Below are 14,534 nucleotides of genomic sequence, written 5' to 3' on the forward strand. Positions count from 1 at the left end.
ATTTGCGCGCTGTAGATCAGATCGACACTGCGTGTTGCGATGAGAGGGTTTACACTGAACAATGTTTGCCAGTGTGGTCTATTCACTTATCTTGTCTTATTTTCCTTCATTTCTCTTTCTGCTGCAGTCAGTTTCGATTTGACTGAGCTTAGGAATAAAGTTGCAAAAATTAAAGTGAATCCAAGAGGAAATCTTTGGGCTACAGGTAAGAACTACCTTCTCGCTTAATATGCACTATTTGCAGTTGATCATATTTGTATTTGAGGTCAGTATATTTGCCATGTTTCATTAATGCTGGATTTCCTTTCACAGGAGCGCATTTTCCTTGCCTGCGGTGATGCTGATGTTGCTATACTTTTCACTAAAAGGGTTTCCTCCCGTTTCTGTCACACTTTATTTAAGTCAGTATTAATGAGCGTTTTCTTTAATTTGGAAGGACACTTTATGGGGAAGAAGAGTGTGATGGACACCCCCTTGCTACCTCCTGCTGATGAGCAGGGCGTTGATGAGCTGGAAGTTGCCTTGGCTCCGGAGCAGAACGGTCTTGGAGACCTTTTCCAAGAGGTTTTGCGAGTGGCATTGCAAGCCCAAGTGGACACGCAAGAGAGCCGCTCGAAAAATCAGGTGAGAACCATACGGTCATGTGGCAAGCGTTTTGTGGAGAAAAATACATTCATGTTGCATTTAACTTGACGTTATGCACTCTCTATTTTAGGAGGCGGGATTGTTGATGAAGATTTTAGAAAGATACATCCAAAACAGCAGAAAGTGATGCACAAGAAAATGTCTCTTACCATGAAAGCCTGCACGCATGAACACTCAGAGGTCACCCGGCCTCAAAATAAGAAATAAACTCGTTATTGTCATCAGTCTCCTGCTTTATCATGATTGTAATTTTAGGGCCTAACTACCATGTTTACAAATCATATGCCATTTGCAATACCTGTCACTTGGGTGGGGAATTTGTTTTCAATGATGATGTGTTAAAATGTCTTGTCGATGAAATTTATTTATATTGAATAAAAACAATTATTTGCAAAGGTTGTGGCCTTGATCTCCTGAAGATGCATATCTTTCACAGCTGAGATCTCCTTTTTGGGATAACTGCATTCTTACCCTAATTGAGACTGACACTTGTCAGGAGGAGGAGATCACAGCCTTAGTTAACTCTGTGGTTAACAACACCACAGAACTATTTTCCAACACAGTTTCTGCCTATCTTGGACTTGAGACTTAAATATGCAGATTTAAGGAACTGGCTCCGACCAGGCATGCCTGTGTTAAATGAGGGTGACTCATTCTTCGCCCCTATCTCATTAAAGCCTGGGAAAGATCCTATTGTGCATGTTTCTTCAGGCTGTAATTAACACAACAATTAATACAGTTATTGGACAACGGGCTCTATGAAGTGAAAATATATTTTGAGTTGATTGCCCCCTGGAGTTTTAGTCTATGAGGGCCATACTGACCATCACAGCCCCCCACCCCCTTAAATATAGGCTATGCATTTGGGTAACACACATCAACAGATCATTCTGGCAGCGTGACCAAGAAAGAATTTTGTTCTAACATCACATCCCAAATAACACTTATATAAATACAAATGTAGGCAGCTTATATAAATAATATTTCCATGTTTCATGAATATTCCTTTGAAATAAAATCAATATTTTATTTACTTTCATGTTTCCTTTGTTGGGATCTAGCACTTTTTCCCCCTCTTCATGGCTTTTGCATGAAAGGATGATCTCTTGTTGCTCTCAATCAATAACAGTGGTGTGAGATGGCTCAGCTTTACCGCCTTAGGCTAATCTGTTGTATTATAAACGGATACAGCTATTTTAATATTTACCCCCACAATGCATCTCCTGTTGGTGAACTTCATTTCCAAGGTGTGGACTGTAGGTCTGTCCTGTTTCAAAGTGGTGCACCCAGTGGTGTAGTCACAACTGAATAGGCATACTGCAACTTCATCAGTCATGTATATTCAGTGGGATTTAAGCTGAGTGGTGGGTTGTACTCTGTGCCCACAGATGAAGCCGGTTAAAGTCTGCATATAACACTACAACTTGGCTGCTTTAACCACTGTGACACAGAAAAAAGGGAACACATGCTCTCAATAAATTTGCAGTTCAACAAATTAAAAAACACTGCAAAAACTCAAAATCTTACCAAGATTATTTGTCTTATTTCAAGTAAAAATGTCTTATTTCTAGTCAAAATATCTCATTACACTTAAAATAAGATCATGTCTTATTTTAAGTGTATAGAGATATTTTGAAATAAGACAAATAATCTTGGTAAGATTTTGAGTTTTTGCAGTGAAGGAATATTTAGTGAGGTCCCACAGGTCCCAGGTTTTCAAAATCTGAGGCATCAAGAGGAGGGTCACCCGCGGACCAAATGACTTTATTCTGGAGCAACTGGTACCCTGCCATGTTTTACGCTATTTCATCAAAAAAAACCTCCAGGTCCCTGAAATTTAAGGTAGAGGACATTGTAGGTAAGTGGGGTAGTAGGCCAGAAAAGTCGTGATAAATAATCTTGTACAATAGCTTGCAAGAAAAAAAATATTATGAAAGCTTGGGTCGCTAAAGAAAAGTATGAAAAACTATTGTGCCACAATGACAGGCCATCTGGCAATCAGTACTGTGCCACTTTTGATGAGGACAGCCACAAACTTAAATGCTACTTCCTTAAGCAATAAGTTAGTACAATTTGTTCCTTAATCTTTGCAATAAAATGATGTTTAATGACCAAAAAATGATGATATTCCTTAACAGCAATTTTGCCTCAGCTGTGTGCCTGCCTTTATTTCAATGATGAGGTGTAATTCACTTTCATACATGAGTTTTATATGTCTTTAATAATTGAAATTGAAAGGTCAGATTCCTGTACATATTATACTGTACATACTTATCTCCTTCAGTGTGTGTGTGTATCCACACACACATGAATGTGTTAACTGTCCTTGCATGACTTGAAAGGACACATATGAGCATGTTGCTGTGTAGTAGCTGTTGGGGTGATATCTCTACACAATTTGAGCATGCACATTATCTCATCATGACGTATGTTGTTCCCTCACTCCTGTGGGAATGAGAGTTTGAATTTATCATTTCAGTAGTCTCTGTTTGCTTCCCACTCGTTCCATTACACAAATCCCAGCTTTCCTTCTCTTGATAGGAATCATCCCACCTTCTGTTGACCTACACACATGCACAGCTCCCTGTCACTTCCCACAACAGAAGACAAATGTGTCCTCTCTTCTTCGTCTGTTAATGAGCAGAGAGTGTGCATCCATGCCAAAGAGAACCTGCTTTTATTGTTTTTACACGGTGGAAAGCAAATCATGATTCATGCACAGATACACTTTTCTCCGAACTAACATTGATTATCATGAGTGATCACACATTTGTCAGTGTGTGGGAAACAAAACCTTCACCATGCCAACTGATTTGCACCACCCAGAGCCACTATACATACTGAATGTTAAAGATGTGAATCCAGGGAATAGCCATTATCTCATATTGATTTCCCTTATTAAATGCAATCACAAAGGAAGAGAAGTGAATAATGAGAAAAAGACTAATCAGATAAGGATTTTTAAGATATGGGACCATTGAGGTATAAATTGTGCAAACGGGACTAAAACTAACATAGAGATATCCATAACATTCAGTATATTCAGTGCACACTGAATTAGACTCAGCTATCATCACATCACCCCACAGCATGGAAAGAATTAGATATCAGCATGATGGATGGTTATGCAGGTATCGGAGGAAACTTATTCAATTTGTGTTAAATACAGCTCAGTGAAAATTAAAAGCTGGTATGGCCTAAGAGCGCAAAGAGTTCGACTGGGAATTAAAATGTACCTCAGTGACTTGTTGTATGTAGTTGGTAGAAGAAATATGGCTATTAGGGAATTCAAAATATCTACGAAAGACTTTTAAGTGGGAGAATCAGCCATACCAAAGGCTGGAATTAAATGAATTTCAAATTCATTAAATGCCACTTCAGTTTTTTTTTTTTTTTTTTTTTTATTTATTTTTTTTTATGCTTTTTGTACCCTGATGAGGGTGCAAACAATCACACAGCAGAAATCACAAACACTTGCCAGCTCCTGAATTTCCTCATCTTGAGGAAGTTATAGGGGCTTTTAATTCTGATTATTGTAATTTTGATATTGGACTGTAATTAGCCATCTGGCACTTGCCTTAAAGGAACTTCATCCACACTGTGGTTGGCCGTCCTGAGCTGCTGCTGTGTGATGACCTAATGTGTAATCTCCTATGATTTTGATAAAACAGAATTCATACCGTTCAATATGTTTCCAAACTGTTTTCTAAAGGATGCTCACCACCATTTTGGATCTTCTACTCCAAACAGTTTTCAGCAAATAAAATTTTGGCAAAAAAAAAAAAAAAAAAAAAAAAAAAAAAAAAAAATGAATGTGATGTGCAAATAATGTAGGGACATTTGTTTTAAAAAGGGGTCAATTTACCATCAAAATGAATTCAGCGGAGAAGCCTTACTCAGACAGCAAGACTCAAGACTGACTGATCCTCTGTGATCTTGATTACACCTGCAGTGTAAAACCAGGGGTTTTCAAACTTTTTTGTTATCCAGACCCCCGAGCTGACTTTCATTCAACTGCAGAGGACCCCCATTTGAAGTGATTTGCCCTATGGATCCTTACATGCAAAGATATTTTGGTTTGTATTTGTGATTAAATTGTTTAGATGCCATACTTGAACACTGACAAATAAATATAAAGTAGTAAAACATAATGTTATAATATAGTTTTTACAATATGGCAACAGTTTCTAGAGAATTAAACTATACTGAAATTAAACTGTGCCTCATTCTGCCAAGGACCACCTGGGCCCAAGACCCCCCTCCTGTCTACACCTGTTACACCTGTGTAACTTTCTGTTGTTGTTTTTGTTTGTTTTCTTGGTGTATTTGACTGACAAATCTAAATTATGGCCAACAGTTACAGTTTTGAATAAACACAACGCATGAAGCAGACATGGAGATGAGTGTTACTATCACCAATGCTGGCCTGCTATTTGTTATAAATGACATTCCTGTTTGGTTGTAACACCTCAGTCTTGAGAAAGGAAGATCCCACACACTGCTCCCGCTCACTGTCAAAATGTATTGATCATACTGACATAAAATACTGTTGACGAAGGTCCAGAGGGGCTGAAACATAAGTATGATCAATAATTTGTGATGCTGAGTAAGAGCAGTGTGTGGGATCTTCCCTTTCAGAATGGGAGTGATATTTTCCAATTTACCTGCACCTGAGTTAGATGGATGTGTGTTGGATGTGCGAATATCTCCTTTAAAAGAAAATTGGCTGTAACACCAAAAGCCAGCAGAGACTAATGTGGCAGATTGTAACTCAATAAAGTTGTTGCTGTGAGCAAGAGCTGGAGTCATTATTGATCAAAAGGCCCTGCAGGTCCTAATTTTGTGTTCAGCAATCTGTTTTCCTCTAAAGGGGATACATCCAGCTTATTTGAAGAGAAGAAAATCCTCACATCAGGAGTGAGCAATTACATGTGTCCCAGGACATTTTTGCAAGGGACTGCGTTGGTGCAAAGCAATTGTCACCAAGTGACTAGTCAATCTATCTAGAGAAAACAAGCGTTATCGTATAGCTATAAAGTGTTATTACCAGCTGCTTGTGGCTCTCACATTTGCCTTTTCTCATAGATTGAAGACCACTAAGAAGATGTCAGTGATACACTGCCACCCACTGGCATAAACACATTAACCACATTTTGCACATCAGTGCTGGCACTGCCAGGGGAGTGCCCTCTCTGCACAAACCTGAGACAAATTGTACACTGTCAGATAACAGCTTAGCCATGGCATTGCCCAGCCTCATAATGCAAGCTCCTGCCACTGAGATGTGGGAGCCAAACGCCCAATACAGGCACCAAAGCGAGGCATCACCTCGCTTTTTACAAGGAATGTTGAAGATTTAAACAAGTGAAAACAAGTGGTTCCAAAAGTTGTCCTTTAACTGTAATTTCTGTTTAATTTAATAATATCATATTTAATTATACTTGTCCTTATAGTATTTGTGGCTATAGCTTTTCATAAATTGGGTTCGACTAATTTAATTAAATTTATTCTGTCACTTTTGAGTAGCCAAAACTAAGTAACATTTACAGTCTGCAAAGCAACAAAATTCATTAGCGATTATGCAGAAAATTTGTGAACATAAGCATGGTGAGGGCAGGGCGTGCCCTGTACAGTGATCATTGTTCATTACCATATATAAAAGGTGAACCCAAAGAATTTACCTTGTAGCCTATAAATTGTCTCAAATTGTAAGATAAACATTACAGAGGCTCCCGAGTCTCACATTAACTGTAAATCACAATATAACACATAATATGAAAGTGACAGTGTTACGGTGCTCGGCCTTTTATTATCCATACCATCATCCAATGCTTGTTTGATTATCATAATGACGATGAGATCATCGGAGCACGTGACCGCTTCCTTGCGCTTGCGGTGATATGATTGGTCAAAAAGGAGGAGAATCGGGGCAGTGGGGCAGGACCAACGAAGCCATTTTATTATCATAACAGGAAAGGAGCAGGTGCATCAATATTTTTTATACAGGTTTTATTTCAGTCTTGACGCGACCATGGGGCAATGCGGGATTACTTCATCCAAAACCGTGCTGGTTTTTCTTAATCTCATATTCTGGGTAAGTTAAGCAAATTGAAATTCGTTTGAGAACAGCCTTTTGCATCACAGCAAGGCCACGGGATGGATAATCCGAGCAAGCTAGCAAACTGCGCCACAAAAATGCTGCACCATGCAGTTAATTGACAGGCCATCAGTGTGCAGACCGCACCTGTGGTAGGGATGGTGTCGCATGCAGGTCAGTGTGATAAACAAATGCACAAACGGAGAGCAGTGTTAGGTGTAGCTGTGCCTGGTCAGTAGCAGCCGTGCACAAGTTGCATGACGTTATGCCAGCTTGGCCCGGGGAGGTCTGGTGTTGTTGTCCAGCCAGCAGCTGCCAGGTAACCAGCTGCTCATCATCCTCACATCCGATAATCTACCGCAATGCATTTGCATCTAGCACAGAATGACAGGGCCTGCAAGTCATGCAGAAGGATGCAAAGGCCAAACTTGAGTTCAGAGTGGTTCAGTTAAGTATCATCATTTTCCATCATCATCATCATCATCATCATCATCATCATCATCATCATCATTTCCAAGTTCCTTCGGCCAGAGGTCAAGATATTTTCTGTAAAATATGATCTAATTTTTTCTAGTTTCTTTTGCACTCACCATCTCCTTTCTCTATCTCTTTTCACTTTAATCTGCCTCTCTGCCCCCTCTTTATCCCTCTATCTGTATGTTGTGTTTCTGTCTCTGTCCCTGACACCCCCTCTCCCCACTCTCCTTTCTCTCTCTCTCTCTCTCTCTCTCTCTCTGCAGGCTGCAGCAGGAATTTTATGCTACATCGGAGCCTACGTGTTCATCACATATGATGACTATGACCACTTCTTTGAAGACGTTTACACCTTGATCCCTGCTGTCATAATAATAGCCGTAGGGACTCTTCTCTTCATCATCGGCTTGATTGGCTGCTGTGCCACCATACGTGAAAGCTCCTGTGGTTTAGCAACTGTGAGTGTGGAGTGTTCACACCTGTAACCTTTAAATAAACCGAATGCTCAGGAGGAGTGCAGGATGCCTGACACAAAATAGACAGCCCAAGGGAGACACAAAGGGAGGCATGAAATTAGGAACATGAGCTTGTGCTACATGTAGAAATGTCAAAGAATCCTTTTTTTTTGTTCTAGCTTCTCATCTGCATCTCATGGACTTGTGTACTATTTTCTCATTTCAGTTTGCTGCCATTCTGCTGCTGGTTTTTGTAACAGAGTGTGTGGTGGTGGTGCTGGGCTACATATACAGGGCAAAGGTAAGCATTTTCTCAATGGCTTGTATTAATGTCTGTTAAACTATGACTCACACCCTGGTGTGTGTGTGTGTGTGTGTGTGTGTGTGTGTGTGTGTGTGTGCGCACACGCGTGCGTGTGTGCGTGTGCGTGCGCCTAGCACAGAATACTTGAACAAGTCTGCATTTCTAAAAAACTAGGCTCCGGTCTAAATAAGCTGCAGATTGCCTCATCTTTCAGCACAGGTGTTTGTAGAAATACATCAGTGCATTCTTGAATGTCTGTTTGGCACAATAGTCAACATATCAGTTTTGTAGATTGATGTTATTTGGTGAGCTATTTGTCTGTCTTAGTCATTGCTTTAAGTATTTTTGTGTTTGTTTTAATCAGATTTTAGTTATTTATTTTACATTAGTCTTAGTCAACTTTTAGTCAGAAGCACTTTAAATAAGTTCAGTCACAGTCAATTTAAAGTCAATTTAGTCAATTTAGTCAAATAACAATATACTATTCTAAGACATTAAAGTGGAAAGCATTTGCTCTACTAATATTTTATAATAAGTCAGCATCATTTAAACACTGTACAAGAGGGATATTCTGCTGTTGGATTTCCAGTCAAAGCAGCATAGTTGCCTGTTAGGTTAGGTCTATCGCTGACATTCTCTTGTTGGTGTTTTCTGTTGGGTAAAACAAATCGCAACTTGTTATCGTCATCATTTCATCATCGTCATGAAAAAAGGATCAAGAACTATTTTTTGTCAAAAAAAAAAAAAAAAAAATCATACGTTGCATCTCAAAATGTAGGCCATTCCTGTTTTAGATCCTCAATTACATGTTCCATATGGGCCAAAAAAAAAAAGAAAAGTGAAACGCTTTAAAAACCTCATGTGATAAGGGAAAAAATACATGGTGACCAAGCAAAAACCAAGGGTGTTTTTTCTTAGTTTCCTAAAACTGACATTTTAGAGTTTTAGTCCAGCATTTACAGTAAGAAAATTTGAGTTTAGTGCAGGGATGGTAATATCAACTACATATTTGTTTCAGGTAGAAGACGAGGTGAATCACTCCATCCAGAAGGTTTACAACGAATACAACGGCACCAACACTGATGCTCCCAGTCGTGCTATTGATTATGTGCAGAGGCAGGTGAGATCAAAACAAGTGCACTGTGTCAAGCCCTTTCCTTTTGTCACCTGAAATGTAAGTCTATTTTAAATTTAACGCTACTTGCCAACAATGTTAAAAAAAAAAAAAATCCAAGTTCTATAGAATGCATCCAAACATACAGCCATTTTCATTTTTCTCCTCACTGCTAATTTTGATGTTTAACTTGTCCCATGGAAAATAACACAAAGATATTGTATCAAATTTTGTCTAAAAATATTTCCTAAAGCAGATCTGTAGGTCGTCTCTTTGAAACAGAGAGATACACACTTTTTGTCCTTGAACTCAAATGATCATCAAATCTGATTGGATAGCACCATGTGAGTGAGGAAAGTCTCATCTTCTACCTTTAAGCTCCAATCCATAATAGTAAGAGCAATGCTACCATCCTGACACTTCAGCTTGTGTTTCCATGACAATTTATTGGATTGAAATCTTTTTATTTTCAGTGTGGGAGTTGTTTTCTGAGCTTTTGAAACAAGGGTTCACCATACTGGATGTGCTATATAGCTAACCATGAATTTTACACTTACTGCGAAGCTGTTGACATTGGTAATATTTATTACATTTCTTCAACTTCATGTTTTCTTCTCTCAGCTTCACTGCTGTGGCATTCACAGCTACTCTGACTGGAGGAACACTCGCTGGTTTAAAGAGTCCAAGAACAACAGCGTCCCGGTCAGCTGCTGTCAGCCCAGCATCAGCAACTGCACTGGCACGCTCACCCGGCCAGCAGATCTCTACCAAGAGGTACACACGCCACATTTATCCTGTCATCACCGAGAAAATAAATGCAGTAATTGTTTTTAGTGTGCATTTTGCAGTAATGGGCAGTGGTGGACAGTAACAAAGTACATTTATGTGAATGCTGGATGTAAGTACATTTTTCGAGTATCATAAATTTACTTGAGCGTTATGAGCTTATGACTTTGACTTCACTATATTTCAAAGACAAATTTTTAACTCCTGACTTCACTACATCTCTATGAAAGTTGTCGTTACTTATTACTTTTAAGCACAGCTTTGAAGTCAGCTGTTAAATTTTTTTCTTTTCTAAAATTGAATGGCCACACGCTGTGTTCCTCACAGGAGAAAAAAAAAACAATCACAGCACCTGCTCTCAACTGGGTTTGATGGAAAAATGGTGTAGCTGCAGCATCCAGCTCTGTGAAACAAGTGCAAGAGGGACATTCACTTTCGAAGTAAAACACATCTGTTTCATTTTATTAGCAAAGTGCAAACGACTAACCCGGCAGTGGTAAAGACATTTGTGTAGCATCGTAGTTCTGCAGGCAGGTTAGTGCACTCATGAGGTGGTTTCAGAGAGCTACGAGGTTCTGTAAATGCATTGTGAAAACAGTAAAACAATGCTTTGATATCGAAAAATGTACTTTTGAATGTTTCTTTAAAAAAGCCACTCCAGCACTTTTAAGTGTTTGGTGTACTTTGTCCACCACTGGTAATGAATGAGAGAATTAAATAATTTTCTTTCCAACCATATACCATGGATAATGTATGGTCTGTCTCATTTACAAAGAAGCTTCCTAGTTAATTTGCTTTTTATGGTAATATGGTTGCTTAATTCTGTCTCTGTACATTATGAATAAGGACACATCCTTTTTAGGTTCCTTGTGAAATATCAAGTGGTTCCTTCAGTGTGTAGAATATCCCATAAGACTGTGTAGTGAGCCATACTATGATGTACCCACCAACATCTTTTTTTTTTCTTTTTTCTTTTTTTTTTCCTTTTGGTGAATATCTTTTCATGTCCTTGTTTTTCTCTCTCATGCCACCAGGGCTGTGAGGCTCTGGTTGTGAAGAAGTTAAAGGAGATCATGATGTATGTCATTTGGGCTGCATTAACTTTTGCATCCATACAGGTAATTTTTAAACAATCACCATGTCTGAATTCCCAAGTGCTTTAATTTTGTGCCATCAGGAATTTTGGAACACAATGCATACATGTGTGTTTGTGTGTGTGTATGTGCATGTGTGCTTGGTTTAGCCTTGGCGAAAAATTGAAAGTGAGTTTAGTGCATTAGTGAGTTTAGTTAAGTCCATTTGAATTTTGATAGCTGACAGCTGTGATTATTTTCTCAACAACAAACAGAGTGAGTGGATAAAGGAAGACAGCCAAGTGAAACTGAGTTTTACCTCACTGTAGCAAGCGCATCTTGTCATTACTATAGGACTGGAAGTTTTAATCAACCATGTGGATTGTGGGCATGATAATTAGAGCTCCAGTAATCTCTGTCAGCACCGAGGATGTTTCTGCGAGGCTTTGAGCTCAGAGACTGCTGACCTGATTATGTCAAAGGATTTCTGCGATGTTTTAACAGCTCAACATGGCCACTACAGATCAGGAAATCCCCTGTAGTGACTCAGTCAGTGTCAGTGAAAGTAGTGACAACCACAGTATGCTATCTATCTATCTATCTGTCTATCTATCTATCTATCTATCTATCTATCTATCTATGTCTAAAACATAGAAATGGAATTGGGCAGAATTGACAAGGGTCATTGTTTCATGCATTCACAGATGTCAAGAGTTAGTTTATGTTGGTGAAGGGCTGTGATGCATGGCTAAAAGTAAACATTTTCCATAGTCACAGGACTTATTTAACGTATTATTATTATTATTTTTTTTTTTTTTGTTAACAATAGCGCAGCTGATTAGGATTAGCCGTGATCATATCTTGTATATCTCGTATGGCCAGTGTGGTAGATAGTGGCGTCTCTGCTGCAGTTTTGATTCAGTAACAGGATCTCACAAGTGATGTGAATTACAGCCATACGCTGCCAGCCATCTGAGCCAAAACTAGGGGACAAATATGCATCTAATCTGTTGAAATGTTCATTACAAATGTAAAATGTAGAATATGTAATTGAGTTGACTGAAACCCTGGCTTACATCAGTGCTGCTGAACATCTAATTTTAGCTGGAGATCTAATTTTAACGCAGTATTATCATTCATACAGCTTGCCTGTGCACCGTGTATAATGCGACTATGAAGTTGAATTAGAAAAGTGCTCATGAGTCAGGAGAAATGCTGTTTATCATTGTGACGTTACCATGGTGCCTCATCCATGTGGCACATCAGCCAAACCACTGGTAATTGGTTGTTTACTTAGAAACACCTTTGTTTGATAACACACACCAGCTCTTTGCTGACTAATATTGGCAGGTCTGGCCATGAAGGACTCTCCTCTCTCTGTGGTCCTTTATAAGATCTCCTTGTCTCACCTCTGGGTTTGTTGGGAAGTTTTTCCTTGCCCGCTATGAGGATTAAATCAGAGGGTGTCCTCCTGTTTGGTTGTTGTATACAGATGCATCTCAAAAAATTAGAATATCGTAGAAAAGTTCATTTTTTTCCCATAATTTAATTCAAAAAGTGAAACATTGATATTGGATTCATAACACATGAAGTGATATATTTCAAGCCTTTTTGTGTTTGTTTTGATAATTATGGCTTACAGTTCATGAAAATCAAAATTCCAGTATCTCAAAATGTTAAAATATTACATAAAACCAATCAAACAAAAGGATTTATAATGCAGAAATGTCGACCTTCTGAAACATATGTTCATTTATGCACTGAATATTTGGTCGGGGCTCCTCTTGCAGGAACGACTGCATCAGTGGAGGCGATCAGCCTGTGGCTCTGCTGATGTGTTATGGGAGCCCAGGCTGCTTTGATGGTGGCCTTCAGCTCCTCTAAAATTTTTCACTTTATGTGTTATGAAAATGGAATATATTAAAGTCTCACTTTTTGAATTAAATTATGGGGAAAAATGAACTTTGCAATGATATTCTAATTTCTTTAGATGCACCTGTGCTTATAGCCCTTTAATGCCCTTTCAGAGTGTAAACAGTGATTTGGAGCTCAAAATAAACTTGAACTTGAAGATAAATTTCTTTCCTATCTGTGTGCAGATGCTGGGCATGCTGTGTGCCTGTGTGGTGCTCTGCAGGAGGAGTCATGACCCAGCTTACGAGCTGCTGGTCACAACCAACAGCTATGCATGAAAGATGCAGCGGGCCAACAAAGCACTCAGCCAGTCAAAGGAGCCTCACCGGACATGTTCACAGTAGATTTCAGCTGTAGTAATATAAGCTCAAGCACACCTTGCACAATTCATGATAAAGTAGCCAACACTAATGACAGGGTTTGGGTGGGTGGAGAGGGCTTCAATGGGAAACCAATAAGTTATTTATTGACATGCTTTGTAAGTTATTGTTATTTTAAATGTTTTTACAAACACTGAAATGCTTATAAAGGCCAAAGTTGTACATGGCTAATTGACAATATTGATGTTAATGCGCGAGTCTTTTTTTTATTTTTTTTTATTGTGGCTTCATAAAAATGGAAAAAACAGGCTTTTTTTCTTTGTCACTGTAAGGATCATAAGAAGTAATCTTGAGCTCATGTATGAAATTATTGTTCTGCGAGTTATATGGAATGTATTCCCTCATGTGCCAGTTTGGACTATGGCTGGAGCTCTGGAGATATTTCATATTTCTTTAAATGGAAAATCTATGCTAAATAGAACATACACACTATTCATAAGAACTCAGTTTGACTTTGATCCTTTTGAACATGAAACATGACTTTTTCTCACAGAGAGAACAGAAGCAAGGCTCTAACCTCTGATGCAGTCAAAAGACGAAACCTGGAGTTTCTCTTTTGATAGTGAATTAGAGATTGACTTTATGGACACTGTGACCGTGCCCGGGGTTAACATTACAATGAAGTATTCTTAGTGGGGCGCAAAAACTCAAACAAATATTTCATTAATCCATAAAGTCGGTCTTTATTTTTTATTTTTCTTTTTTTTTTTTGGTGGTGCAGTTAAATGTTTTGTCTCTTGAAGCAATCACTGATATGATAGAATTCTTTACGCTCACAAATATCCAGATCATGTGAATAAACTTGTAAATTCTGTTTTAGGATGGATGTTCTCTTAATAAGGCTTCACTAGTGAGGCATTGCCAAATCATACTGCAACTAAATTGTGAACCAGTTAAGCTGTTGTTAGTCTCCATTCCTACATAGAAATGCTACTAGTAGGAGTTTTATCAGTGTTACCTAAAGCCCCCTGTGTGTATACAGTTTGTTACAGACATGTTTCCAGTCAAACAATTCCTTCAACTGTACAGTGATTCGACCACATGATCGTTGCAAACCTGCTGTGAAGGAGTGGACTTTGGATTACAACTCACTCTTATTTTGTATCTTTTGTGGCACTGTGTACTGTTTTAATATTTTTGAGATGTTTAGTTGACTCTTAGATATTTAGCTATAGCTCAGCAGAGAAAAAGTATGCGAAACAAAATCATGTATATAGATTGGGGAACATACAGGAGACAAATAAACTTCTACATTTCAACTTGAGTGTTTAGTCAGCATTTATTTCCATGGT

General features: G+C 38.6%; 2 protein-coding genes across 3 annotated transcripts; both read left to right on the forward strand.

The window, feature by feature from the left end:
- On the forward strand, positions 1–954 carry nmbb (neuromedin Bb). The gene is made up of 3 exons (XM_030048220.1): positions 1–205; positions 437–624; positions 716–954. The coding sequence occupies exons 1-3, from the start codon at positions 40–42 to the stop codon at positions 770–772; spliced, it is 411 nt and encodes a 136-aa protein (XP_029904080.1). The 5' UTR covers positions 1–39; the 3' UTR covers positions 773–954.
- Positions 955–6,585: 5,631 nt separating this feature from the next.
- LOC115356872 (tetraspanin-3-like) lies at positions 6,586–14,506 on the forward strand. Of its 2 annotated transcripts, none has more exons than XM_030048159.1 (7): positions 6,586–6,739; positions 7,483–7,674; positions 7,898–7,972; positions 8,994–9,095; positions 9,711–9,863; positions 10,910–10,993; positions 13,048–14,506. In XM_030048159.1, exons 1-7 carry the CDS (start codon positions 6,677–6,679, stop codon positions 13,138–13,140), a joined length of 762 nt encoding a protein of 253 aa, XP_029904019.1. In that variant the 5' UTR covers positions 6,586–6,676; the 3' UTR covers positions 13,141–14,506. The 2 variants fall into 2 exon arrangements, with proteins under 2 accessions (XP_029904019.1, XP_029904020.1); XM_030048160.1 differs by lacking the exon at positions 6,586–6,739 and adding an exon at positions 6,771–7,061.
- Positions 14,507–14,534: the final 28 nt, after the last annotated feature.

The sequence above is a fragment of the Myripristis murdjan genome, chromosome 3 (assembly GCF_902150065.1).
Source record: "Myripristis murdjan chromosome 3, fMyrMur1.1, whole genome shotgun sequence".
Taxonomy (NCBI): domain Eukaryota; kingdom Metazoa; phylum Chordata; class Actinopteri; order Holocentriformes; family Holocentridae; genus Myripristis; species Myripristis murdjan.

Excerpts from the sequence above, each read along its gene's own strand:
- nmbb (XM_030048220.1), top strand. The coding sequence starts at position 40 with ATGAGAGGGTTTACACTGAACAATGTTTGCCAGTGTGGTCTATTCACT. Across the intron at positions 206-436 it reads AGGAAATCTTTGGGCTACAG|GACACTTTATGGGGAAGAAG; the intron begins GTAAGAACTACC and ends TTAATTTGGAAG. Across the intron at positions 625-715 it reads AGAGCCGCTCGAAAAATCAG|GAGGCGGGATTGTTGATGAA; the intron begins GTGAGAACCATA and ends TCTCTATTTTAG.
- LOC115356872 (XM_030048159.1), top strand. The coding sequence starts at position 6,677 with ATGGGGCAATGCGGGATTACTTCATCCAAAACCGTGCTGGTTTTTCTT. Across the intron at positions 9,864-10,909 it reads CAGCAGATCTCTACCAAGAG|GGCTGTGAGGCTCTGGTTGT; the intron begins GTACACACGCCA and ends TCATGCCACCAG. Across the intron at positions 10,994-13,047 it reads TAACTTTTGCATCCATACAG|ATGCTGGGCATGCTGTGTGC; the intron begins GTAATTTTTAAA and ends ATCTGTGTGCAG.